Source organism: Nicotiana tomentosiformis, chromosome 9, assembly GCF_000390325.3.
Source record: "Nicotiana tomentosiformis chromosome 9, ASM39032v3, whole genome shotgun sequence".
Classification (NCBI taxonomy): domain Eukaryota; kingdom Viridiplantae; phylum Streptophyta; class Magnoliopsida; order Solanales; family Solanaceae; genus Nicotiana; species Nicotiana tomentosiformis.
In genome coordinates this window covers 36,596,897-36,622,381 of record NC_090820.1, presented here as the reverse complement: position 1 = coordinate 36,622,381, position 25,485 = coordinate 36,596,897, and the positions used below count along the sequence as shown (strand labels likewise).

Genomic DNA, 25,485 nt, shown 5'->3' with positions numbered 1-25,485 from the left:
AATCAAGTTCCAATTTCACTGACCCTCTAAATAAATGAAATTAAATTGTTCCAAAAATTATGGTTTAAACTTTAAAATAATAAAAATATCCCAACCTTTAACAATACTCAAAAGACCAAAATATTAAATTATTTCAAGAAAGATAATTTAATGATTAAAAGCCTAGAGTTCAAGTTGTAGTGTTATAAATTTGAGTTGTTAGTCTTTTTTCATCTTTTTTCAGCGGGACATTTTCTATTTTTTTATTAACTATGTAAATTAGGGTGTACATGAAACGGGTTGGTTCGATTTTGAAAAACCAAACCAAACCAATTATATCGGTTTGGTTTTGTTGGATTTTTCGGATTTTTTTGTTACAGAAATATTATTTCAATCTTACTTTGTTAAATTTTTTAGAACTAAATATATGTTCAGTAAAAATTAAAAAAATTGACAAACATATGATTTATAAAAATATTTTTATGAGGGAATTTTCTTAGTAATTGAAATTTATGAGTTTTGTCAAGTGAAATTGGTGACGAAAATGGAGAAGACATCAGTAATAGAGGAAATCGGATAAGGGAGAAAGAAAAAGAAAAAAAAAAAAGAAGAAAAGAAAAGAAAAAAGAAGAAAGAAAAGAGAAAGGTAAATAAAAAAAAAGTACTAATAAAAAGAAAATAGTGTTTGTAATACACTTTAATATAATTAACGAAATAGCTAATTAGTTTGGGTGGATTCCGTTTCGCAAAGGGCATATATGGGCCAACTGTGTAACTCTAAGGGCATATATGAACCAACTATATGACGGTAAGGGCATATTTGAGCTAAAGTATTAACGAATGGCAAATGTGCTCAATTTCGTATAATACAAGGACATATTTGGACCTTTTCCGTTCTTTTAATTATCTGATATTCGAAATTCACTTGTCCAACTAATTCAGATTCATCATGCATTGCGTTTCTTACCAAAAAAAATTTCATTCTCAAAATTTAAATCTGAAACCTTTAGTTAAATGTGGAAAAATTCTATCTATTCTACTACGTGATCAAAGTATTAAGGTTTATCTCATTGTCTAGTAATTAAATTTAAAATTTACCTTATGTACACTATCAGGGTGTCCGTCTAAAGAAATTTTACACTGTCGATTAACTGACAGCAGCATATTACTTATTAGTTTTACCTTATCAAATACTACTAGGTTTATCTGCAATTGTTTTTTTTAAGTAATGCGAAATGTGTCAATATTTTTTGTACTCTTTTCACAGAAATTCTCTATCCCTTCACTACTAAAAAACAGCAAATTTGTGACCGTCAAATCAGTCGAAAATCGGTCGAAAATCGTATTTTCCGACGGATTTTCGATTGAAAAGTGTCAGTCGGAAAACACGTGGTCGCAATATATTTGCGACAGAATCAGTTGAAATTTTGCGACGAATTCAGACACAAATTGAATAATACGGGACATTTGAATTTAAGCAATTTGTGACCGAATCAGTCGCTAATTTTGCGACTGATTTAGTCGCTGACCATAAATAAAAAAACAAATACAAATATAAAGTTGCGACTGATTCCGTCGAAAATTTTAAAAATAAAATGAAGTTTTGATTAATTATTCCAATTGAAACATTCGTAAATATTGAATTATTAATTAATTAAAAAATTTAGAAATTCTGCAGTTGCGACTGATTCAGTCGCAAATCTTAATTATTAATTAATTAAATTTTTTAGAAATTCTCCAAATGCGACTGATTCAGTCGCAAATCTTAATTAAACTTTGTTAGAAATTTTCAATTTGCGACTGAATCAATCGCAAATCTAGGTAATTCCTGGTGAAATTTGTGGCTAATTCAGTCGCAAATGTGGGCATTTTTTAAGCAGAAACCTGCTGTATTTCTAATTACACTACTTACCAAATAAAACAGCCAACCAAACACCTAACAATTAACTAAAAATATAATATAACAATCCAAAAACTTAATATAACAATCCCAAATCCAATATTTACTACAAAACGAACAGTAACATTTATAATAATTCAACCAACTAATCAAACAACCAACTATCAAACATGTCTCTTACTTCAACTCTAAAATATTCAAATAGCCTATTCAAAATCAGTCTCCTCCTTAGACTCAGAGTACTCCATTGCAGCTCCTTTCTTGCTGTTCTTTTTTAATAATTTTTTAATCAAAGCCTGAGTTGCTTGAAATGCTTCCTACATTTGATCCATTTTTTGACGCATAGCTTCCATGTCTTCTTTGGGAACCGATGCCCCACTGAATAATGATGCTAGTGGACGACTGAAGGATGGCTACACTCCAATCCCATAGACTCGACCTTTGTTTATTATTTTTACGACAAATAAAAGAAAAGAAAGTAAAAGAAGAAAACAAACAAGCAACTTTTAAATTAATACCAAAATAGATAATTACATAATATTTATACATTTATTCACACCACTAGCCGCTTGTGTCCAAATTGCAATCATATCCTCGGGGGCCGGCTGAGTTCCTTCAGGCTGAGTTTGTCGCCATGCATCAAGATCAATATGATACTTGTCCTAAAATAAAAATAATACACGTTATATAAATAAAATAAACCAAGAAGAAAAAATAATATAGTATTGGTGTTGGGTTCATACAAATGTCTTTGAAGCACGCAGTTCTATACATCCTTCTCTTGTGTCGTCCTTCTTCTTCTTGTTGTTGTGGGTCTCCGCAAAGACCTCAGCATACGTCACATCTCCCCCACGTTCCTTTTCCTAAAAATTAAGAAGTAATTTTATATATATATATATATATATATATATATATATATATATATATATATATATATATATATATGTGTGTGTGTGTGTGTGTGTGTGTGTGTGTGTGTGTGTGTGTGTGTGTTCAATTTGCATACTAGTAAAACTAAGAATATTTTATAATAAAATTACCATTCTCAAATGATAGGCTGCAAAACTAATAGAACCTCCAGTATGCAATGATCCACCCTTAGTAGAAGCTCTGTTTAACTTTGCATGTTCACTCTTCTTCTTCTTCCACTCAGGGGTGTTCCACTTCACCAAGAGCTAATTCAAGACATCTTCACGTATCCAATCAGGCTTGTTGCTATATTTCCTAGCAACATGATGTGAATCTGATATCCGCTTCTGTGCTCTCTTCTCGAAGTTCTCATTTATCAGATTTTCAAGTGCTGGCTACCATACGCATCTAACTTGCAAAATTGAATAAATAATATTAGACGAATAAGGATAAGTATTAATAAAAATTAATTTATTCTTACCTTAAATTGTTGTCACATATTCATTCTGATCTGGTATGGTATCTGTCTCCAGGAATTCCACGGCTCATGAAAAAATGACTTCATAAATTCTATCACTATATGCGCGGCCTGAAAGGATGGCAAAAACCTGCATTTAATTTAATATATAAAATGTCATTAGATTTATTATATGCAAAAATTTATTGAAAGTTTTTAAAAGGAAATTGAAGAAAAACTCACCCGTCGCCATGGGGAACGATAACCAGCCGATGAAGATGATCGTACTGTACAGTCCCTCCAGTACACTCTCACGGTACCAGCAACTGTAGAAGTACTGGTAGATGGGGATGCAGCTGCGTGAGAGCCTCCAATATCCAAGTTAGATATACTTGGAGTGGATGATGCTGGAGATGATAATTGAGTGGGCGATGTATGAGGCACAAAAGATGAACCACCATGTTGGCTACTATGATGGCTCGGGGATGCAATCGGTGGTGAGTCACTGAACTGACTAGCAGGATCACGCGTGGAGGAAGTTGAAAAATGAGGCGTGGGTATAAAATTAATGGTGGTCGAAGCTGAGCCACCTTGAGAAGGCATGTAGTAATACTGAAGCGAGCTAGACGGGGGAAGGACTTTGAAAAAGTCAGATGACCGTGAAGCTGGCATGGGAGGACGAGGAGGCATAGGAGGAGGGCCCATATTTGGTGTAGGTGGAGGAAGCTAAGTTGGTCTAGGTAAAATGTATTTTTTCTTCTTAGACTTTTTTATTTCTTTACAGCGAGAATCCATCTATGTAATGAATATAAAATATTTACATGTAAAAAAATTTAACATAACAAATATAAACATAAAGTATACATGATAAATATAACAATATAAACATAAAAAATGAAGATGTCATTAATAATATAAAGTAATTTTATTACATATTACGATGAAGCACATCATAACATATAAATACTATATAAGTCATAAAACACATAAATAGCTTAATACTCATCACTCGTTTCATTTTCATTTTCTTCATCATATGATTCTTCATCGCTTGTTTCATTTTTAACATATAATTCTTCATCCTCGTTTGTTTCATGATCATCAATTGAATCTTCGTCCTAATTTTCTATTGATGTTCCCTCACCATGCTCAGTTAAAATTGATCTTAGGACCGAAGGATCGAATTCTTCGTATAGATCTTTGCTATCCTGCAATCCATCTGCTAATTCATTATCCACTACTGTTTCAACACTTGAAATATCATTTTGGTACGCTACATCCAATGCATCCTCGACTTCAACTCTACCCACTGTCTTAGATTTTATACTACCCGCCATGCAGACTTATTCTTGCACAAAGGATACGGTACATAATACACTTGTTTCACATTTTATGCAATAATAAATGGGTCATATAGTCTATACCTCCATGTGTGCTTTATTTCAATAATTTTGTATTGTGGATGCACTTTCGTACCTCTATTTAGTGTTGGATCATACTACTTTCACCGAAATAGTACCATTTTTTTCTTCGACCAACCCACTTTATACTCAAGTTCTATGATCTCTTGAAGCACACCATAATAATCAATATCCACATCGGCTTTCACACACACACACCACTATTATTTATTTTCTTACCCTTAGACCATTCTTCTGTATGAAATTTGTACCTATTGATACAATACTTAGACATCTTTCAACAAAAAATTTAGATTCCTAAATAAATTCTAAAATATTATATTCTTCTATAACAAGATGGGACAGGGGGGGGGGGGGGGAGATAACAATCAAGACGACAGTGGGGGTGGGGGGCGGGGGTGGGTAAAATGAAGGGGTGAGGGAAGTGGCGAATATAGGGGATGGGTTTAACGAAAAGGAGGGTTGGTGAAGAAGAGAGGAAGAAGTCACATACCTTTTCCGGCGAGCACCGGGTTGGGGCTCTCAATGGAGGAAGAAGAGAGAAGAAAGAAATGGGGGCAGGACTGGGATTTTAAAAAGGATCCGTGACTGATTCCGTCACAAAACTAGCGACCGTTTCAGTCGCAACATTAAAAAAATAATTTGACCAAAGTTTAAAAGAATTTGCGACCGAAGCGGGCGCAAATGGTCAAATAAAATTGTTTGACTTTAAGTTTCCGACTAAATCCGTCGTAATTTTTTATCCCGGATTTTTGCGCATAACGTTGCGACCAATGTTGTCGGAAAAATAGTCGAAAGAATTAAAAAAAATATATATAACAAATATTATTTTTGAAAATTTCGACCGAATCAGTCGGAAATTTCCGACTAATTTTTCCGGTCAGAAATTTTCAGTCGCAAATCAGTTGTTTTTTAGTAGTGCTTTAAATAAAACCGGTGAAGTATTGCATTAAACTTAAATTCATAAATTTATCATATAGCCGCATGCATCAAGTTAAGAGGAACATTAATCACAAATCATCTTATATTTATTAATTATACAATTGGAGGTCAAATTTACGATTGCTATCTTAATAAACTTGTTTTAGTTTTATTAACCATCAGTCATCCACATTGATTAAAAGAAAGAAAATGGCAGTAAATCCGAAAACTATAGTAACATTTAATTCCAATACCATATAAGAAAATTTAGTAACTTGCATGTACTAGAAAGAAACCAAGAAAATACGATCCACCGCACTAAAGGTTGTGGTGATCATAAATAGCCATTCATTTTAAGTAAGATATTTCAAGTTTGAGTCCCGAGGAAGTTGTGATAGAGAGTGATCCCAAAATGGGATTTTTTTATGCGAATCTGAATTTATCGAAACACAAAGCTAGTAAAAAAGAGAAGAAATTTCGATCTCTTTTGTATGTCATTGATAATGGAAGAGTGGGAATAACCTCACTATTAAATATCTTAACGTGAAATAAGAGTGAAGTGCTAAATTTGGCTAAAAATTGAAGCAAAATGAGATAAAATGGCATAAAGAATGAAGGATCATGAGAAAGGAAACATTGGTTCCTAATTAGCCAAACAAAAGTTTAAGACGCAGCAGCATTCAAGTTACAAATTCAGAAACTCAAGAGGACACAAATGATGATTCACAGATTCGTATCAAAATCCAGAAGGAAGAAAGACATTATTTCTCTTTAAGTTTTCTTCTATCTGAATTATAAAAATAAATAAATACACAAAAATGAAAAGAAGAATTAATAATAAAGGCACGAGAAAATGATTTGGCGTGTAAGTTTGCACCAAACATCGAGAGATTTGCTTCAGCTTGTGGCAGGGCTCGAGGAGAATATACGTACATTGATGAATAGTCATGTGATTGTAGAGAAAAACAAACATTTGTTTCAAATAAAGTATTATTTTTAGAATAACAATAAATTAAATAGAAACTGGTAAATATCATTTGTAAACAATATATAATAATCAATAAATATTAAAAGCACTTGAAAGTCCTAACATGTCTTTGCTTGCTTCAAGTAAATCTTCCACCTTCTGGCTTCTAACAATCATATGTATTGTCATAAAAGTAACGTATCTATTAATAATCTGCAAAGTTGTCATAACTTCAAAGTTCAAACCCTAAAAATTTGCATTTGGTTCCCTATAAAAGTCTAGCATGGTATGCATGCTCGTTTATTTAACTTCCCCAAGACCCCTGCCTAACTTATCGATCTGTTAGATTATATTATGCATCACTGCTTATAAGGATTACGGTAGGATGGATAGAATCCGTTAATTTATAAATAGAGGTTTCGGGCTTGAGTCTTGGGAATATAAAAAAAATCCTAGTAAAAAACGTTTTTTCTTTTAATAAACTTTATGCGGGTAGGATCCGAATAGTCGAAGATCAACGGGATGCCAGATACCGGATAGAAAACCCGAAAAAAAGACTATGCATCAAGTGACATTCTACTATTGCATAAAATTAATTAACTTTATACGTATATATTTTTTAATGTAATAGACTCTATCTTCTTATCTCGTTCTCTTTCTCTTTCTCTTTCTCTTCCTCCGAACCCTCTATTCCTTTTTTCTAGAGGTGAAGATTTTTTTATTTTGGGTGTTAACTATTAGATAAAGCTATTTGTTTATAAGCAATAATAATTATAAATAATTAACAATTATTCAAGTAAAATGTAACAATAATAATAATAATATATCAAGTAAATCAAAATGTAACGCGTGCAAAATTTTAATCTTACATAAAGGTCGAGAGACAAAGGATGGAATTTCTTATGCTTTCCCCGTCAGTGATGTTTGCATACAAGAAATTATAGAGGGTAGACGAGTTTTCTAATGCGAAGACTTTGATAAATGATAATATAGCAATCTTTCACAAAAAAGGTCAAAACTATATGTTCGCATAGTAGAATATAAATGATAGCTAGATTAGGACTAATTAGATTCTTTGATCAAACAAGCGAGGGAAAAAAATTAAACATAAGTCCTCCTAATCTTAAAAGTTATGACCTTAGTTGGTGGTGTTACTATTAGAGGTAAGTGCATTATTAAATTTGAAAATCGAGAAAAGAGAGGGGATTAGGGGTAGGACTTTGGAGATTAAGATTGAAAGTGATCTATGAACTAATCTTGTTTAACCATGGCAAATCCAAACTCCTAGCTAGCTATCCTCCAACCAAAGGAGTGGTGGGCACCACTCATGCACAAAAATTATGCGCATGAAACAGTTGCACTCACAAAATGCTCACATATCAATTTCTTATAATATTGGTGGCGAGGTTTTTTATTTCCCACATGATGCTCGGGCACTCGTTTTAGGCTCATTTTGGGAGATAAAACGTTTTCTACCAAAGACATAAAACGTTTTCTATCAAAGACGATTACATATTTAGGGCTCAAACGTGAGACTTTTGATTAAGAATGAAGGAATACTTATTATTTTACCATAAATTTTAATAGTAGCGAGTTAATTTGTACGCATTTCGACTATACCATTGATTCTATATATCACCTTTTATCACCAGCACAAATACACTAAGTGTGTCTAATCTAAACAAGTTAGAATGTACACTACATCCATTTACGTCCATAAAAGTGCTTATGTCGGTATGTATATGTCTTGTATATATCGAATATATACTACATAACATAGATGTAAAAAACCAGACACCCAAACTCACCACTCCACTAGATGATCGAACACATACATAAGTTTTACATGGATGTGGAAATTTGCGCGTGCAAGCATGTCTGGCGGCTAAAGTCACTTGTAACCCTCTCCCAACTCATATAATTGTCTCCCTATCCATTAACCCTATGGTCCCAAGTGGGGACTCTTTTGTTTCCATTTTGCTAAGGTGGCATTCAAGAAAGTTTGGAGAGTTGCCTTTAAGTGGGGTCCTTTGGTGTCTTGGAGGTAGGACAAGTACTTAGATGATGTAAGTTTATGTGGGGGTAATAACACAATTCTTGGAGTAGGTCCTAATCGTGGCTTTGGTAGATATCATTTTAGTGTGTAATACAAAAATGTGATATAATAAAAAGGGTTCACTAAAAGGATACAAACTCAAGATTTGGGTCCATCAAAAGACAGGTTTTGGTGTCTTTCTATTCTCTAGATCTCTTTTGTAGTTTATTGGTTTTTGTCCATTTCTAGATTCATGGTTGTCCAAATTCAACCCATCCCCCTTCCTTCCATCCCCCCACCCCACCCCGAACTCAATCCCTCTACCCTCAAGAGGGGGACTTTGGTTGACTTGCACATTTTCATGTAAAAGTTAGGATTTTCTTAGAATTTGGTTTTTGAGACATTCCAAGAAAGATTTGGATTTGGTTCAATATACGAATTCCACCTTTCCCTCTTTTTCTTGTATTTGAATTGGATGAACTTTTATTATTTTTTCAATGCTTCAAGTGTTCAGTGTCAGAAATTTATTGGTTCGATTAATCCGAATTAGAGTTGCTCTCATTTTATCGAAGTAGTATTTAAGCTCGCGCATGAGCTCTGATTAAGAATAAAGAAATATTTATTATTTCACCACATCGTTCGATGATGAGTTGGAAGAATTGTTGGTACATTTATATAGGCAGAGACGGATTTAGGGGGAGGGGCGGAAGGGGGTTCACCCGAACCATTTTCGCCGAAAATTTATACTGTATATATAAGGTAAAATCTGCTTTTTACCTCTATACATTATGTTTTGAATCCCCTTGAAACAACCAAAAAACATAGCTTAGTGGTCAAGGGGGTTCAAAAGCATAGCTAAGTGATCATTGGTTCAATTCCAACTACTAATATTCTTTTTTAACTTTTTTTCTTTTTTTGAACCTTTAGCAAAAATCTTGTCTCTGCCATTGTATACAGGCATATATCGTTCCAACTTAATTTGTTGCAGGTAGGTGTATGTGGAAAGTAGATCAATTTATATGTGTGTGTGAGGGTGATAGGTATACATCTACAAGAGGAAAAGGGGGTGGGTTGGTGGTTAGCGTGCAGCACAAAGAGGAAGGGATATTTGTGGTCATAATTTGAGTGTGCCATCCACCCATAAGAATATTGTTCATGAAGCATACACTTCTCAAAATCATTTCTATCCTCTCTTAAAACCTTCAATAGTATCTATACCTTTCTTGATTATGTAAAACTCACCACTTACCATCATTATCTTTTTCTACTCCCAATCCTTCCCCTTAACTCTTCTCTCTACTCTTTTCTACCCTCTAATTTTGACACTCACACAAACACATATTTATACATATATTAATACTACGTACTTACTCTTTACTATGATTGAGGTATAAGTCTTGTAAGGTGAAACACCTAAAGTAACTTAAAAGCTAAGGGGAGAACAGATTTTTTTTTTTTGTTTTTGCTATTTATGATGAGTAGATACTACATTACCTTCCTAAAGCAGTGTAATAATCTTCACAATCTTTCTCGAATTGGAACAAATTATTAACTTAGTTTCACCTTGTTGTATGACTTTAGAAACACAGACAACTTCCACGCTTGACGTTATCATGCAAATACATAGACTCTGTCTAACTAATCTCATTCTCTTGACAAGGTTTGGTTCAATTTTTCCTCCTTTTGTTAGTCTATTCGTCTTGAGTATGACTAATAGTTATTGACTGGGTAAAAAATATTGTTTGCTATCCAATTCTTTAAGAGCCAGTTATAGTTAAACTTAAGCACCAATCATAGATTGGTAACCTACAATTAAAATGTCGTAAATAATTAACTTAATACAATTAGAAAAAGCGACTTAATAATCTAATTTTTTAATTATAGTGTCAGTATACATGTTAAACCGAAAACATCTTCTTGATTGTTGTTTCTCCAAGTACTGAAAAAAGTGAAAAAACAAACAAAAAATTTCCACGATGTATGGTTCATATATGAATTGGTCAAACTAAAAACTAAACCCCCTTATTAATTTGTATCTTAGGTCAATTTACTTTGTGTCATATTATTAAATTTGGCTAGCTAGTTGGCAAATTATTTAACGTATCTTTTTCGTTGTAATGAAATAATTTGGATAGTTTGAATACTATATTAGAAAAGAAATGATGATGATAATACATTGTATGAAGCATAAAATATGATGTCAATTGGCTTATATTTTCATCTACGGACCCCATCCTAATGTATTGAATATTATAATTATATTTAGTTGCCACGCCTGATACTTACTGTTTTATTATGCATATTAGAAATACACAATTGATTATATTTGGGCACGTCTATTAAACTTTATTTTGAAAAGATAATGGTGTCCTTTTCAACCAGTTGAATTTAGTCTCATGCCCCTCCAGTTTCCTCATAGCCATGTTTGTCAAAAACAGAGTAGCGCCTTGCCAGGGCTTGCAAAAATAATCTCTAATTCTTTTCGAACATTTTATATATTTCCGAAAAATAAAAAATGCTGATTTTCCTAGAAATATATTATTATTTTTTGCAATTCATGTGCAATTACAGGCAGAAAAAAATCTAAAATTTCACATCATTCGGCAAGAAAACGGATGTGTTAAAGCACAATTTTACCTCGGTGAAAGAAAAAGATGGACTGATCTGTAGATCTTTAATCGATCTCAACTTATTTGGGATTGACGCATAATTATTTTTATTGTTGTATAAATCATTTTCAAAGTGTTTTAGCTTAGTGTGTCCACTTGAGAATATCTATATAAGGGAAGAGATATAGATTAGACAAAGCTTGCATGCCTCCTCGTAGCAAACTCTAATAATTGATGTCATGCATTCAAGCATCTTGTTTATAATTGTGTCTCTGTTTTACTAAGCCGCCATGTGATTTTCTAGGGTACGTTGGTCTCTCATATTTTCAACCTATATACTACACGCTTATTACTAACATATGAAACATGTACCCAAATTTATCCTAACCATTTCAATGAAATCATCATGATGTATACATATTTCAAACTACTAGTTAGTATCATATGCAGAATTTCAAGTAAAAGATGTCCACATATATCACTATTTAGTTAGTACATGAGTTTAGATTTGAGATTGTGAAGACTCTACTTTAATCCCAAACTAATGTTTACTTTGTTTATAAAATATATATGTACATATATATTGTTATTTTATTATTTTCGTACTGAACAAAACACTCCTTTGTTTGAAGTAAAATTAATACATCAAATAAGCCATTTATATTTATATATTTGACTCTCAAGGAGAAAAAATGAGAACAAACCATAGGAACACCAATTACAATGGTTTTATTTTTAACATGGGACTAGTTAATAAGAAAGTATGACAGGCTTAATTGATTAGCCTTAGTCAAGAGATAATTGAATTAGATGACATTTCCGATTGTAATCTCTTGAATGTTGACCATTTAGCTAACCCTTGGGACAATTATAATAGGTTGTTTTCAAGGTTTGAGTGCAGGAAATAGAGTGAATAGTACTCAAAATATAGACAACAAATGAGGGGAGAAAGGAAAAAAACAAGAATTGCGCATGGAAATGAATTTGGATTCATGTTGTTGTCTCAAGAAAAGAAAGATCTCTCTCTCTCTCTCACAAACACACAAACAAAACAATTTCATACCATCATCTTGTATTCATTATGCCTACAATTATTATTCTTTGTTGCCTCACCCCAGCATGCCCCCTTTCTCCCCCACCTTAGGACCCCCCCTCCCCCATCTTATTCCCCTATATATACTCACTTCCCTGTTCCACTCTTCCCACCTCCACTTCTCTCTCTGTTTTTTTTTTGTTTTTTATCAAACACCTTTCAATTTCAAAGTTTGATCATCAATGGCTGTTTCTGGATTTGAAGGATTTGAAAAAAGACTGGAGTTACACTTCTCCGGTGACGATCCGGTGATCGGAATGAGCGGTCTCCGGCAGCTGGACTTTGAGTCAATAGAGGAAGTATTAAATGCAGTTCAATGCACTGTAGTGTCAGCTGTTGGAAACCAATATTTTGATTCTTACGTACTATCAGAATCAAGCCTTTTTGTTTACCCTACCAAGATTATTATCAAAACATGTGGCACCACACAACTACTAAAATCTATTCTTCCTTTAATCCAATTCTCATGTGAAATGGGATTTGTCATAAGTGAGTGTAGGTACACAAGAGGCAATTTTATCTTCCCAAAAGCTCAACCTTTCCCTCACACAAATTTCAAAGATGAAATCTTTTATTTACAAGAACAATTACCTATTCATCTTTGCTACAAAAAAGCCTCTGTTATGCCTTCAAAATTCATTTCTCATTCTTGGCATGTTTTCACTGCTTGTGACAAATTTTATGACCCTTTTGAAATTAGCATTATCCCAAATGAACTTTTCACTATAGAAATTTGCATGACAGAACTTGACCGAGTACTTGCTAGGAAATTCTTTAAACATCCAACTATGGCTGCAAATGAGATGACTGAGATAACGGGTATTAGTGATATTAATCCTAATGCTTTGATTTGTGATTTTGTGTTTGATCCTTGTGGTTATTCAATGAATGGAATTGATGGTGATCGTTATTCTACTATTCATGTTACACCTGAAGATGGTTTTAGTTATGCGAGTTATGAGTGTGTTGGATCAATTTATGATGATCCGAATGATATTATGAATATTTTGAAGAAAGTTGTGCAAGTTTTCCGTCCGGGGACTATGTCGATTTCGACTACGTCGACAGGCAACGAGGTTTGGACGAGGATTGTTAAAGCTGTGGAGCCACTAGGAATGAAATGCCGGAGCTGCACAATGGATGATTTTCCGGCAGTCGGAAGTGTGGTGTTTCAGACTTTTACGTCTTGTCGGAAGTAGGCGGTGGTGGGAATGGCAGCGGTGGTGATGGTGGTAGGAAGGTGGTGAACTGGTGGTGCAACCATCGGTGATGGTAGATATGTTGGAAGAGGTTTTGAAAGAGTAAAGAGAGGGAGTAGGAGACCTTTTTTTTTTCTTTTGTATTTTCTATTATCTTATTTTTATTTTGCTAGAGTTTAGTTGAAATTTTTTTAATTAAAAATGAAGTAGAATATTGATATGCATGAGTTATGTAATTGCATTGGATTGGATGGTGGGATGATCTTGATGATCAATGTAAGCTTTGACTTGTGTAGAGTGATGCAAGTAAAAAATTATCCTATAGTGTCATTGTTCGTTTCATGGAAAAAATGCAATTACTTAAAATAAAAAAACGAAATTTCCAAAAAAGATTTAGAAGGGAAGATAGTGGCCTTAGGTTGATATATCATGATAATGCACCCCACTTATGTTTGTCACGCCTAGAGAAATTTGTTTTGAGATTGCCTTGTTAATGTCTTGCAGTAGTGAAAAGTGCATGGATCTTTTTCTTGCTAGGTTTTCATTTTGTCTTCCTTCTCATCTCTTTGTCTCTAATGAGAACTTGCATGAACTTGTGCCCGTTTTTTCATCCGTCATTAAGCATGCATCTTAATTAGATAAATAATGTACAGTTATGAGTGGAAAAATATAGTATATTGTCTCTTGTTTGATTCTGTTGTTTCTTTTTTATTTTTCTTGTCGAGTATTTATTAGAAATAGTCTCTTGCTTTGTATATGTCTCTCATATATGCTTCCCATTATGCAAACATACGTTCCATATACACTGCTAACAGGAAATGAGATTTAAATAGCAGAGACAATCGAATCAAACATGTGACATTGTGAATTAAATTATGACTTTTCGATCACTGCACTGTCTGCTATAAGCATTCGCCTTCTAACAAAGTGGGAATTCACATAGAAATAGCGTCTGGTAACCACTTTTCGGTTATGTCTCTGAAAAATAGCTATGTCTTGAAGTTTTAAATTTCCACAAGTAAAAAATAATCATTATCCTGAAATTTCACTTGTCATATTTAACTTAGGACAATAGCTATTTTTAAATTACAATAACTGAGAAATGGCTATTCGCGATTTTTTCCCTAGATCCACCCATAATGAGGTCCCAAATCCAAATGTATTAGCTACTATTGCAAGGGGTGAAGTGCATCAATAGTCACTTTTAAGCCCGCTATTTAAAATATATCAATAATTTATAATGTATTAAAAAATTAGTCAATTCACCTAAACTTCAAAACTAAGTATCCTGTATTTGAAAATTCAGGACACTCGAATTTTTGAGCTGCTAATTTGAAATTCAAGACTTAAGTGTCCTGAATTTCTAAACTACTAATTTAAAATTTAGGACATAAGATTCGAACTTCTTGACACAATTTTTGAACTTTAGGACACGATGTCCTGAAGTTTGAACTTTAAGGTTTAAACTCTAGGATGCCGTGTCCTGAAGTTTGAGCGAAATTACCTAATTTTTACATATATTGTAAACTGTGGATATATTTTAAATAACATGCTTAAAAATGGCTACCTGGTGTCATTTCCACTCTCCAAGGCCCATAATAGACCAAAGGAGGAGTGGGCTCTTAAAATTCCAAAAGCATAACAACGCAATATGCATTATGGGCCTTACATATAGCAGCGGGGGAAATGCGAAAATAGTCCCTGTTAGAGCTTTTATTTGGGGATTAGCCTGTATTTATTTTGTCCTAAAAGTTTGAATTAAAAATCTTAACATTTGGACAATTCAGGACAACTTTTGTCCCAAAATATTATACTAAAAAACTAAAATTCAGGACACACTGACTAATTCTAAATAGTAACCCTTTAGAGTGGCTACCTGGTGTCATTTCTACTATAGTAGCCGATGCATGTTGCCCCGTAGAAAACATATGAGCAGCGGACAATTGAATAATCCATTCTCTCTTGACGATGCTTCAAAACGGGAATTGTTCGATTTTGCAAGTCTCCAGTAGGTTTTAAAAATTCTATAAAAATCCTTCAAATTATCGGTGACTTTTTAAGTAATATTTCACCCATCTTGAAAAACTTCTAGACTTGATGTCGTGAGGAGAACCTACACAAATATTCTAAGACTAAAAAATTATTTTCTTTTGTGCGAGTCAAACAGGTATTTAGGTAAAGTACCGATGGGTCAATATTAATTTTATCTTTCATAACCACTTTAAAGGAAATGGTTTTCCTTTATAAAAAAATATATATATAATCGCTATTAATATTTTTAATAAATTTTTTTTTGCTCGTATATGTTAATGAATCACGTCGTTACAATCATTATGATAAGATGTTTTATCATAAAACACTTCGTCTTTTCAAGTAATAAGCATGTTAAAGACATTATAATGATCATTTGTTTAGCAAATGAAATAGTAATAATTAATGTTTGAAGAATAATCGTAGTCTCTATTAAAATTAAGTTTTACGTCCTTTCTAACCTTATTTTATTCTCACCAAAATCCCCTATGCTTAGTTTTGAACTCAAGGAAACATAATAAAGTCAAAGAAGTAAGTACGATTCAACATTTGATCTAAATTATGACTCTTCTTACGTATCGTAATTTTATACTCATATAGTATCTCTCACTCTTTTTGCTTCCAACCCTGTCAAGCTGTCCTTGTACGCAGATAATCACATTATCACGAGTTTGAACTTTAATACAGTAACCTTTTTTTGTTGTTTTATTCAATTGAAAATTGTCTAATTCTCTGCTACTTATGTAAAAACGAAAAAAAATTCCAACTATACCTCCAATTCGGAAGGGAAAAAAAATAAGCATAATAAGAAAGCTTCTAGCCTAGCTAGTAGCTAGCAGTTTTATTATCATATGAAATAGCCCTAATACTATACAGATAGCATGAAATATAGGGGAAAGGAGGAGAAAATGACTTTAAAAAGGTAATTTTGTTAACTTATACTAACACCTTCAAAGAAGTATGACATATAGTACGTAACTATAAATGGAAACAAGAAACTTACAAATGGAACAAAAATGAAGAACCTCTTGTCTATTCTGCACTCAAATCCTTAGCATTCCTGCTGAAGCTATCAAAACAAAGGAAACACTTAAGTTTATGGAGTCACTTCATTAGCTTTAAATTAAACTTAAATAAACATAACAATTGACTAATTAATCAAGAAAAAATAAATTTTCACTGTGAATGAGGTGGGGTAGGGTATAGCTTGTCGAAATTAATATATACCAATTTGAATCTAACATGTGGATATGATAGTGGAAATGAAATTGCCTTTCAGTAACAATTTTAATGACTAAACAAGAAATTAATTATTTTTAATTAGTGGTTAATTTTTGGTTAACACGTGTTAGTCTTTCATTGAAAGAGCTTGGCATGCGTTTAAGCACAAAAGAAAGCTCTAAATGTCACCTTTTTGCAACTAAAAAGATTGGTGGGGGTACGTGTTGCATTTACTTTGGTTTATTTAGATTAAAATATGATGATTGGATTTCACTTTTTTAATTAGTATGGGTAGTTCTACCCATTTGATTTCAAACACAGTTCCTAAGCCATGTTTTAATGATTGACAACATTTTTACTTTCTTCTTTTTCGTTACTTTTCTAGACTAGATTATCTTGCCGGGAACTTGGACATGTGTCAAGACAAACCAATATGTTAGGATCGGGAACCCGGGTAGTACGGAATATAGCCAAACAACGGTATAATAACAATAACAAAGACAATGAAAGTTGATAACAACGACAATTAAAGTATTTAAAGAAGACACAAATTTAACGTGGTTCGGTCAAAGTGACCTACGTCCACAAGCGGAGATGAGTAATTTACTATAACAATAAAAGTACAAAATAGAGTACAAAATTAGAGTAAACACTCTAATTAATCCCAAATACCCTAAGAGAATAACCTCACAAGATCACTCCAAAGAAAGGGTTCACACAAGTGCTTCCCAACACTTAACTCTCATACAAAACACTCTTAATAAAGGAAGAAAGGAAGAAACAAGAATTGAAGACAAGTCTTGTTGGTGTGTCTAAAATGAACTAATGGCCTTCCCTTTTATAGGCAAAAAAGTCTTGACCTCTTAGGTATAAAAGAAGAGATACAACTTGTGCAAATGATGTCCAACACACAATGCAATATTTTTGGGTCCCAAAGAATATTGCCAACAAAGTCTACACTTTGCAAAGATGCTTATGCTTATGTGAGATGGACTCCATTTGACAAAATAATGGCCATATTACAAATCTGCACATTGGCCTAATTTTGGATGATATAGTAAATTTGCTCCACCTTCTCCGCAAAAGCCTCAATGGGCATATGTCAAAATTTAATGCCATCAAAATCAGACAAATTGTCTGATACCAAAATTGTAGTACGGCCTATAACAGTGGATCCCAATAAAGTATACAATGAACCAGATCTGTGTGCTTTCATGATCAAAAGAGTACCTTGAAAAATTTTCAGAACTCCACCTTCACCAGTGAATTTGCACCCAAGGGATTCTAAAGTGCCTAGAGAGATGAGATTTTTCTTCAACTCAGGAACATATCTAACATTGGTGAGAGTTCTCACCACATCATCGTGCATTCTGACCCGAATTGTACCTTTACCAATAACGTTACAAGTAACATTGTTACCCAATTGGACAACTCCACCTGCAACTGAATCATATGTAGAAAACAAGTCCCTGCTAGGACACATATGATATGAATAACCGGAATCTAAAATCCACTCATTGTCTAATCTGAAACTAGTTTCAGTTGCTAAAAATATAGTTCCCTCAATCTCATCAGTTGCTACACTAGCTTCCCCAGTAATATCACTATCTATTTATTCTTTTGATTTTAAGATAGATTTAATATCCTTATAAGAGATATTATCCTTTGCATAAAGCATAGTATCTCTTATATGCTTAAAAGATAGGGGTAGAGAACAAAGCAGTAACACGGCTTGATCCCCATCTTTAATTTCAGCATCTATATTACTTAAATCCATAAGAATGGAATCAAAAGTGTCAAGATGAGAGAGAATAGAGGTACCATCACCCATACAAATTGTATAAAGTTTCTGCTTCAGGTAAAGTCTATTTTCTACCGTCCTCTTCATATATAAGGTTTTCAATTTTTTCCACATGCTTTTAGCTGTGGTTTCTACAGAAACTTCACGTAAAACCTCATTTGAGAGATTTAAAATAATACATGCTTTTGTCTTTTTGTCTATGATGGCAAACTCCTCGTCCGTCATTTTATCCGGCTTCTTCTCCTTTCCTTGCAACGCCAAGTCTAAGCCATCCAGAATTAGGATAGCTTCCATCTTTAATTGCCACATTCCGAAATTTGTACTTCGGTCAAATTTCTCAACATAGGTCTTTGTTAGAGTTATTTTGGCTATTGAAACTAATCCGGTTAGATCCGGTTCTGATACCAATTTGTTAGGATCGGGAACCCGGGTAGTGCGGAATATAGCCAAATAACTGTATAATGACAATAACAAAGACAACGGAAGTTGATAACAATGATAATTAAAGTAGATAAAGAAGACACAAATTTAACGTGGTTCGGTCAAAGTGACCTACGTCCACAAGCAGAGATGAGCAATTTACTATAACAATAAGAGTACAAAAGAGAGTACAAAATTAGAGTAAACACTCTAATTAATCCCAAATACCCTAAGAGAATAACCTCACAAGATCACTCCAAAGACAGGGTTCACACAAGTGCTTCCCAACACTTAACTCTGATACAAAACACTCTTAATAAAGGAAGAAAGGAAGAAACAAGAATTGAAGACAAGTCTTATTGGTGTGTCTAAAATGAACTAATGGCCTTCCCTTTTATAGGCAAAAAAGTCTTGACCTCTTAGGTATAAAAGAAGAGATACAACTTGTGCAAATGATGTCCAACACACAATGCAATATTTTTGGGTCCCAAAGAATATTGCCAACAAAGTCTACACTTTGCAAAGATACTTACGCTTATGTGAGATGGACTCCATTTGACAAAATAATGGCCATATTACACAATACTCTTTTCGATCTCAAATATTAATCGTATTTTTCGAGAATTAAATTTATTTTAAATATTTGAAAGAAAAGAAATGGTATTATTCAAGAGAGAATGGATTATTCATCGTCAAGAGACACTTTTTTTAAATGTGTTTGATATATTATCTGAAATGTTGAATCCTACTGGGATATGTATATGTAGCTATTGGGAACATCTTTGTTGCTAAAATTTATCATTTTGAACCCAAATTTGCTTGAAGCTGCCAAATGAAATGGGTAAAGCATAGCGGCGTTGGTGTCGTTGGTGATTTGCTGGAATTGGAGAAGATAGTTGTTCTTGTGATAAGGGGAATTGATGGGAATTTTCAGTGGTGGTGATGGAGGGATTTGGCTCAACTCCCGTACAGTATCTCTCAATTTTCATCCGTGCACGTCTAATTTAATGACATCTGTCATCTTTCAGATTCAGGGGCCAAAATTTATTTTGATTAAACTATGATTAAACTATATTCTCTTGATGGGTTAGTATCAAAATTAGAAAGAAAAATCAACTATCCAAAAATTTTGTTGTGAATTTCATTTTGATTGGAAAAATATTTTGTTATCAATGGAAAAAATTCTTTGGCGCGAGAATGAAGAAAAACAAAAGATTAAACAATTTATAAACTACTGCAACAACAATGGAGAGTGGTGTTTGTTTAATTTAAGGGTATTTTGTCCCATTATTAATAATTTACTACGGGTTGGATAAGCTTTAAATAATTGTTAAAACTATGTATATCTTAAGTAGTCCCTTAAAATAGGCTATTTGTGGAGTATGTATATTAACAACCCTTCTTAGTACTGCTATTTAGGAATTAGGCCGTGTTTATTTTGTCCTGAAAATTTGAACTAAATTTTTTAATTTTACGACAATCCAGGATATTTAGATATATTGACTAATTACTGAATAGTAGCTCTTTAGAGTGGCTAGACAATGTCATTTCTAGATATGTTATTTGTGCACTTCTCCCCAAATTCGCGATTGGACACTAAAATATAGTAGAAGCATAGCTCGCCATTTTATGAATGAATTTAGCAGTCACCTTCATCTACAAACCAATAAAGTTAAAAGGAAAAATCAATTAAATTAAATAACTCTTCTAATTAACTTTGAAATCGTTTAAAGTTCTCCTTAAGTATTTTATTTCTCATTACTCATATTGTTCAAACTAGTTTAGTTCTTTCTCTTAGACTTACTGTTTCGATGCACCATTGTAGTTCTCCAAGTCCGGGCACGATTTGAATTTTATGGGTTCTAAACTTTAGGATAGTGACATCCGGTGTAAGTAATTATGTTCTAAATTTAATTATGTATATTTTATTAAATAAATTTCTCAAAATAAATATAGAATTTGTATTAAAGTTACTAGGTTCAACGGAACCCGTAGCTTACATTCTAGCTTCGCCCTTGAGTCCAGGATGCACCACCGAATTAGAATTATTTACTATTTTCTTTTTATCATTTGTCCATCGATCGTATTCTTTAATTTATTTTTATGTAATCTGTATTCATGTTGTCTGCTAAAGTTTAGTGATTAAGCACCAGCAGAAACCCTAACTATGAGGGAGAAGAGAAGGAAGGAAGAAGGGAAGAAGAGGGGAGTTATATGAGAGAGGAGAAAATTAATGGAACAGTGAAATCGTATCTCCATTCTCATTACACATCTCTTACACTTTATATATATAACACACACGTGTGTTATTTATGTATATAACACACACGTGTGACTTAACAATTAATGTAACTAACTAACTAATCAAGTACCTCATTAACCACTAACTAGCTAACTAATCGATCATACATAAATATACTAAACTACCCTCATACACTCATTTCACCTCGACACCCCTCTCAAGGTAGGTGGTATGAAGACATCAAGCACCCATAGCTTGGACATCAGATAATCATGTTGTATTCTGGTTAAGCCCTTGGTTAGAATGTTTGCTAGCTGCTTCTTAATTTCCACATATTCTGTCTTCACCGGCCCATTATGTATCTTCTCTCTTTTAAAATGACAATATATCTTAATGTGTTTTGTGGGTTCATGGAACACTGGATTGGCAGCTATTTGAATTTATGTGTTACTATCTGTGTGAATGTTCACAGAAAGATCAACTGCTACCCCAATATCCTTGAACAAACCAAGTATCCAAATCAACTCTGTCTCAGTTGATGCAATGCTTTTGTACTCTGATTCTACAGGGCTCCCGGAGATAATATTTTGCTTCTTTGACTTCCAGAACACTAAGGAGTCATCGTACTTGATAAAGAAGCCAGCTACTGATTTTCTAGTGAGAGGGCAGGCTGCTCAGTCAGCATCACAATATGTTGTGATAACGTTCCTCTTCTTGTTAGATAGTAGTATGCCTTGTCCAAGCTTCCCCTTCACATATCTGACTACTCTTTGTGCAACTTCCATATGGGAACTCTTTGGTTTCTGCATAAATTGACTTAGTTTCTGAACACTAAAAGCCATATCTGATCTTGTGACAGTCAAGTAGAGTAGCTTTCCTAGTAGATTTTGGTACTTACTGTGGTATGCCAAGATTTCATCTTCTGTGACACTAGGGATGCAGTGTGTTCATCATATTCCTTAGTAGTCAGCTTGACATTGGCTTCAATAGGTGTGGCTGCAGGCTTGCAACTCCCAGTCCAAGTTCATAAATGAGCTCTAGTGTGTATTTCCTTTGATGCATTAGAATATCTTGCTATGATCTAGCAAACGCAATGCCAAGGAAATGTTTTAAATCTCCTAAGTCCTTCATCTTAAAAGCCAGGTGGAGCTTAGCTTTGACTTCACATATTAGTGTCAAGTCAGATCCAGTGAGAAGCATGTCATCCACATAGACGAAAATGAGAAGCATGTCATCCACATAGACCAAAATGATTATAGTGTTCTTGCATGTCCCTCTTACAAACAAGGAGTGATCATGTTGACTCTGCATAAAGCCCAAGTGCACCAATGCTTCAGATAGGTTAGCATTCCATTATCTTGATGCCTGTTTAAGTTCATACAAGGATTTCAAGAGTCTGCATATTGGTCTGATCTCCCCATGACTCTAAAAGCCTTGTGGTTGAGTCATATAGATCTCATAATGTAAGTCCCATTAGAGAAAAGTATTGTACATATACATCTGATAAATGTGCCAATTCTCAAATGCATAAACAACCAGAATTGTTCTGACTGTAACCATTTTAACTACTGGACTAAATGTCTCATGATAAGTAATACCCTTGTTGGCTATAACCCTTGGCCACAAGCCTGGCCTTGAACATTTCTACTTCTCTTGAGGCTTTGTACTTTACTTTGTAGATCTACTTGCAGCCAATATGAACTTTGCTATCAAGTAAGGAGACCACATCACAAGTATGATTAGATTCTAAGGTAGCAATCTCATCCTGCATAGCATCTACCCATCTAGAATCTTTACCAGCATCTTCAAAGGAAGTAGGTTTCATTATAGTAGAGAAAACAGCTAGATAAGCTTGATGCTTGAGAGAGCCCAGCATATGATACATGATTGGTAATAGAGTAACGCACAGACTTGTGTCGTGGCATAGAGACAAATTCTTTCATCCAAATAGGAGCCTATTTGGTTCTTAAGGATCTTCTTAGACCAGTGGAGTTCTGATCCTGAGAAGGCAAAGAAGATTGCAACACTTCTGATGCAAGATGCTGTAGTGAGGAGTCCTGCCTTGAGTTACTAGCTGCATGGATATAGTTGACATGAGTGAAGGCAGGAGGATGAAATGAGGTGTGTTCTTCATCATAAGTAGATGATCTAGTAGGCAAGAACACATGTGGTACTGAGAACAGAGATTCTTTAAAAGAAAAGACATCTTCCCTGAAGGAGACATCCTTGTTGATGAAAAAACAATGAGTGTCCAGATCCAGCAGTACATAGCCCTTTTAAGTATCAGAAAAACCCATAAGAACAGTTGGCTTAGCTCTGGGAAGGAGTTTGTATGTTTCTTGAACTTGTTTGGTATAACACAAATAGCCAAGAACTCTCAGATACTCTAGAGTAGGTGCTCTACCATACAACAGTTCAAAATGAGACATGTCGTTGAGGACAACAGATGGCATCCTATTGATAATATATACAACTGCAAGAAAGCAATGACCCCAGTACTTAATAGGTTATCCTGAAATCTTAAGGCTCTAGTTACCTCCAGTATGTGCCTGTGTTTTCTCTCAGCAACTCCATTTTGCTGAGGAATATAAGCACAGGTCTTCTGATGGATAATGCCATATTTTTGTAAAATGTGTTACAAAAAGAGTTAACAAACTCAGATCCATTGTCAGTTCCAATTGCCTTCATAGTTTTGTGAAACTGGGTTTGAACAAACACAATAAATTGTGCAAGTATAACGCATACATCAAACTTTAGTTTCAAAAGAAATAACCAAGTCATTCTGGTGAAGTCATCAATAATTGTCAAAACATACTTGTTACTATCAAAGGTTGCATATTTGTAAGGGCCCCAAACATCCACGTGAATTAGATCAAATGCATCAGTGCTCTTAATATAACTAGTGGGGAATGGTAACCTGGTTTGCTTAGTACATAGACATACACTGTATTTATTTATAGTGTCAATAATACTTGCTAGTTTAGCAGGAAACAGTTTTTTAAGAATCATACTAGAGACATGTCCTAATCGTTTATGCCATAGAGTAATATCAATATGAGAGTTAATATTTCTTGACTTTATTCCAACAGCAGCTAAGAGACTGTAGTAAGCTTCGTGGCACCATGCTTCTACATGAAATACATACCATCTCTTTACCTACCAATCTCCCTAACCTTGCCGTTGAAGAGATCCTGAAATACACAGAAATCAAGATAAAAGGAAGAAAACTATTTTAGGTCTCTTGTCACTTTGGAGACTAATAACAAGTTGAATTTGATCTGAGGTACATAGAGCACTTCTTTAATAGTATTTCTTTTCCTGAAATATGACTATCTCCAATATGAGTAACTTGAGTAACATCTCCATTAGGTAATAGAACTCTTCTAGGCTTAAAAGGTGTAATTAGGGAAGTTTTGGATAGTAAATTAACATCTGACACAATATGGTTAGTGGAATTTGTATCAATGATCCATTCCTATGAGCTAATGGATCCTAAAAGAGCAGTATCAGTACCTGTTGCATTTTCGTGAGTAGGAGGAGTTGGGCTATTGTTCAAAATCAGCATTATCTGATCATATTGTTCCTTGGTGAAGGGACATTCCCTTGTCAAAAAGTACTTGCTGATCCCTGAGGCTGTTAGGAGGAAGAACATGCTTGAGTCTGAGTGCCAGAGTTTCCTTGACCCTGCAAGCCTTCAGCAACTTGGCTCATATTATACTGATGGCCATGGTACACAGGCATAGATTGCATTGGCATAGGTTTCATTGACATGTTTTTAGAGACATGATTAGTATACAAAGGCACAGCATGGCTAGGTTCTACCATTATATTGTAAGCACCAGATCCCCCTTTCTTTTTGAACTTATAGTCTAGCGGATACCTTATTATTTTGTAGCAGTTTTTCTTACTGTGACCTTTCATTTTACAAAACTCACACTGAACATTGTAATTTTTCATAAACTTTTGATTGAAATTAGGCTTAGCACTATACAATGTAGTGGAGTCATATGCATTTGTGTTTACAGTAGGAGAAGATCCTAACACTCCAGCAGAAACAACTACAGCTCTTTGACTCTCATCACTCATGAGCATAGCATAAGCTTGATTCACTATAGGTAGGGATTTCATCATAAGAATTTGACTACGAGCTTGTAAGTAAGAGTCATTTAATCCCATCAGGAATTGGTACACCTTCTGTTTTTGTAGATGCACAATGAACTCTTTTTTCTTGCCACAGTCACAATCAGGAGTAGGTACTACAAGCTTAGACTTATCCCATA

The 25,485-nt window shown here is 33.9% G+C and overlaps 2 protein-coding genes and 1 long non-coding RNA gene across 3 annotated transcripts; 1 reads left to right on the top strand and 2 right to left on the bottom strand.

Moving 5' to 3' along the window:
* Positions 1–2,296: 2,296 nt before the first annotated feature.
* LOC104097744 (uncharacterized) lies at positions 2,297–3,195 on the bottom strand. The gene is made up of 3 exons (XR_011411173.1): positions 2,920–3,195; positions 2,427–2,742; positions 2,297–2,318 (listed from the first exon to the last, which is right to left on the bottom strand). It is a non-coding gene; the product is annotated as an uncharacterized lncRNA (long non-coding RNA).
* Positions 3,196–12,408: 9,213 nt separating this feature from the next.
* Positions 12,409–13,812, top strand: LOC104097743 (S-adenosylmethionine decarboxylase proenzyme 4-like). Its single transcript, XM_009604360.4, has one exon. It carries the CDS (start codon positions 12,474–12,476, stop codon positions 13,488–13,490), a length of 1,017 nt encoding a protein of 338 aa, XP_009602655.1. The 5' UTR covers positions 12,409–12,473; the 3' UTR covers positions 13,491–13,812.
* A 7,833-nt stretch (positions 13,813–21,645) lies between these two features.
* On the bottom strand, positions 21,646–22,047 carry LOC108945411 (uncharacterized mitochondrial protein AtMg00810-like). The gene is made up of 2 exons (XM_018771357.1): positions 21,939–22,047; positions 21,646–21,875 (listed from the first exon to the last, which is right to left on the bottom strand). The coding sequence occupies exons 1-2, from the start codon at positions 22,045–22,047 to the stop codon at positions 21,646–21,648; spliced, it is 339 nt and encodes a 112-aa protein (XP_018626873.1).
* Between the last annotated feature and the right edge of the window lie 3,438 nt (positions 22,048–25,485).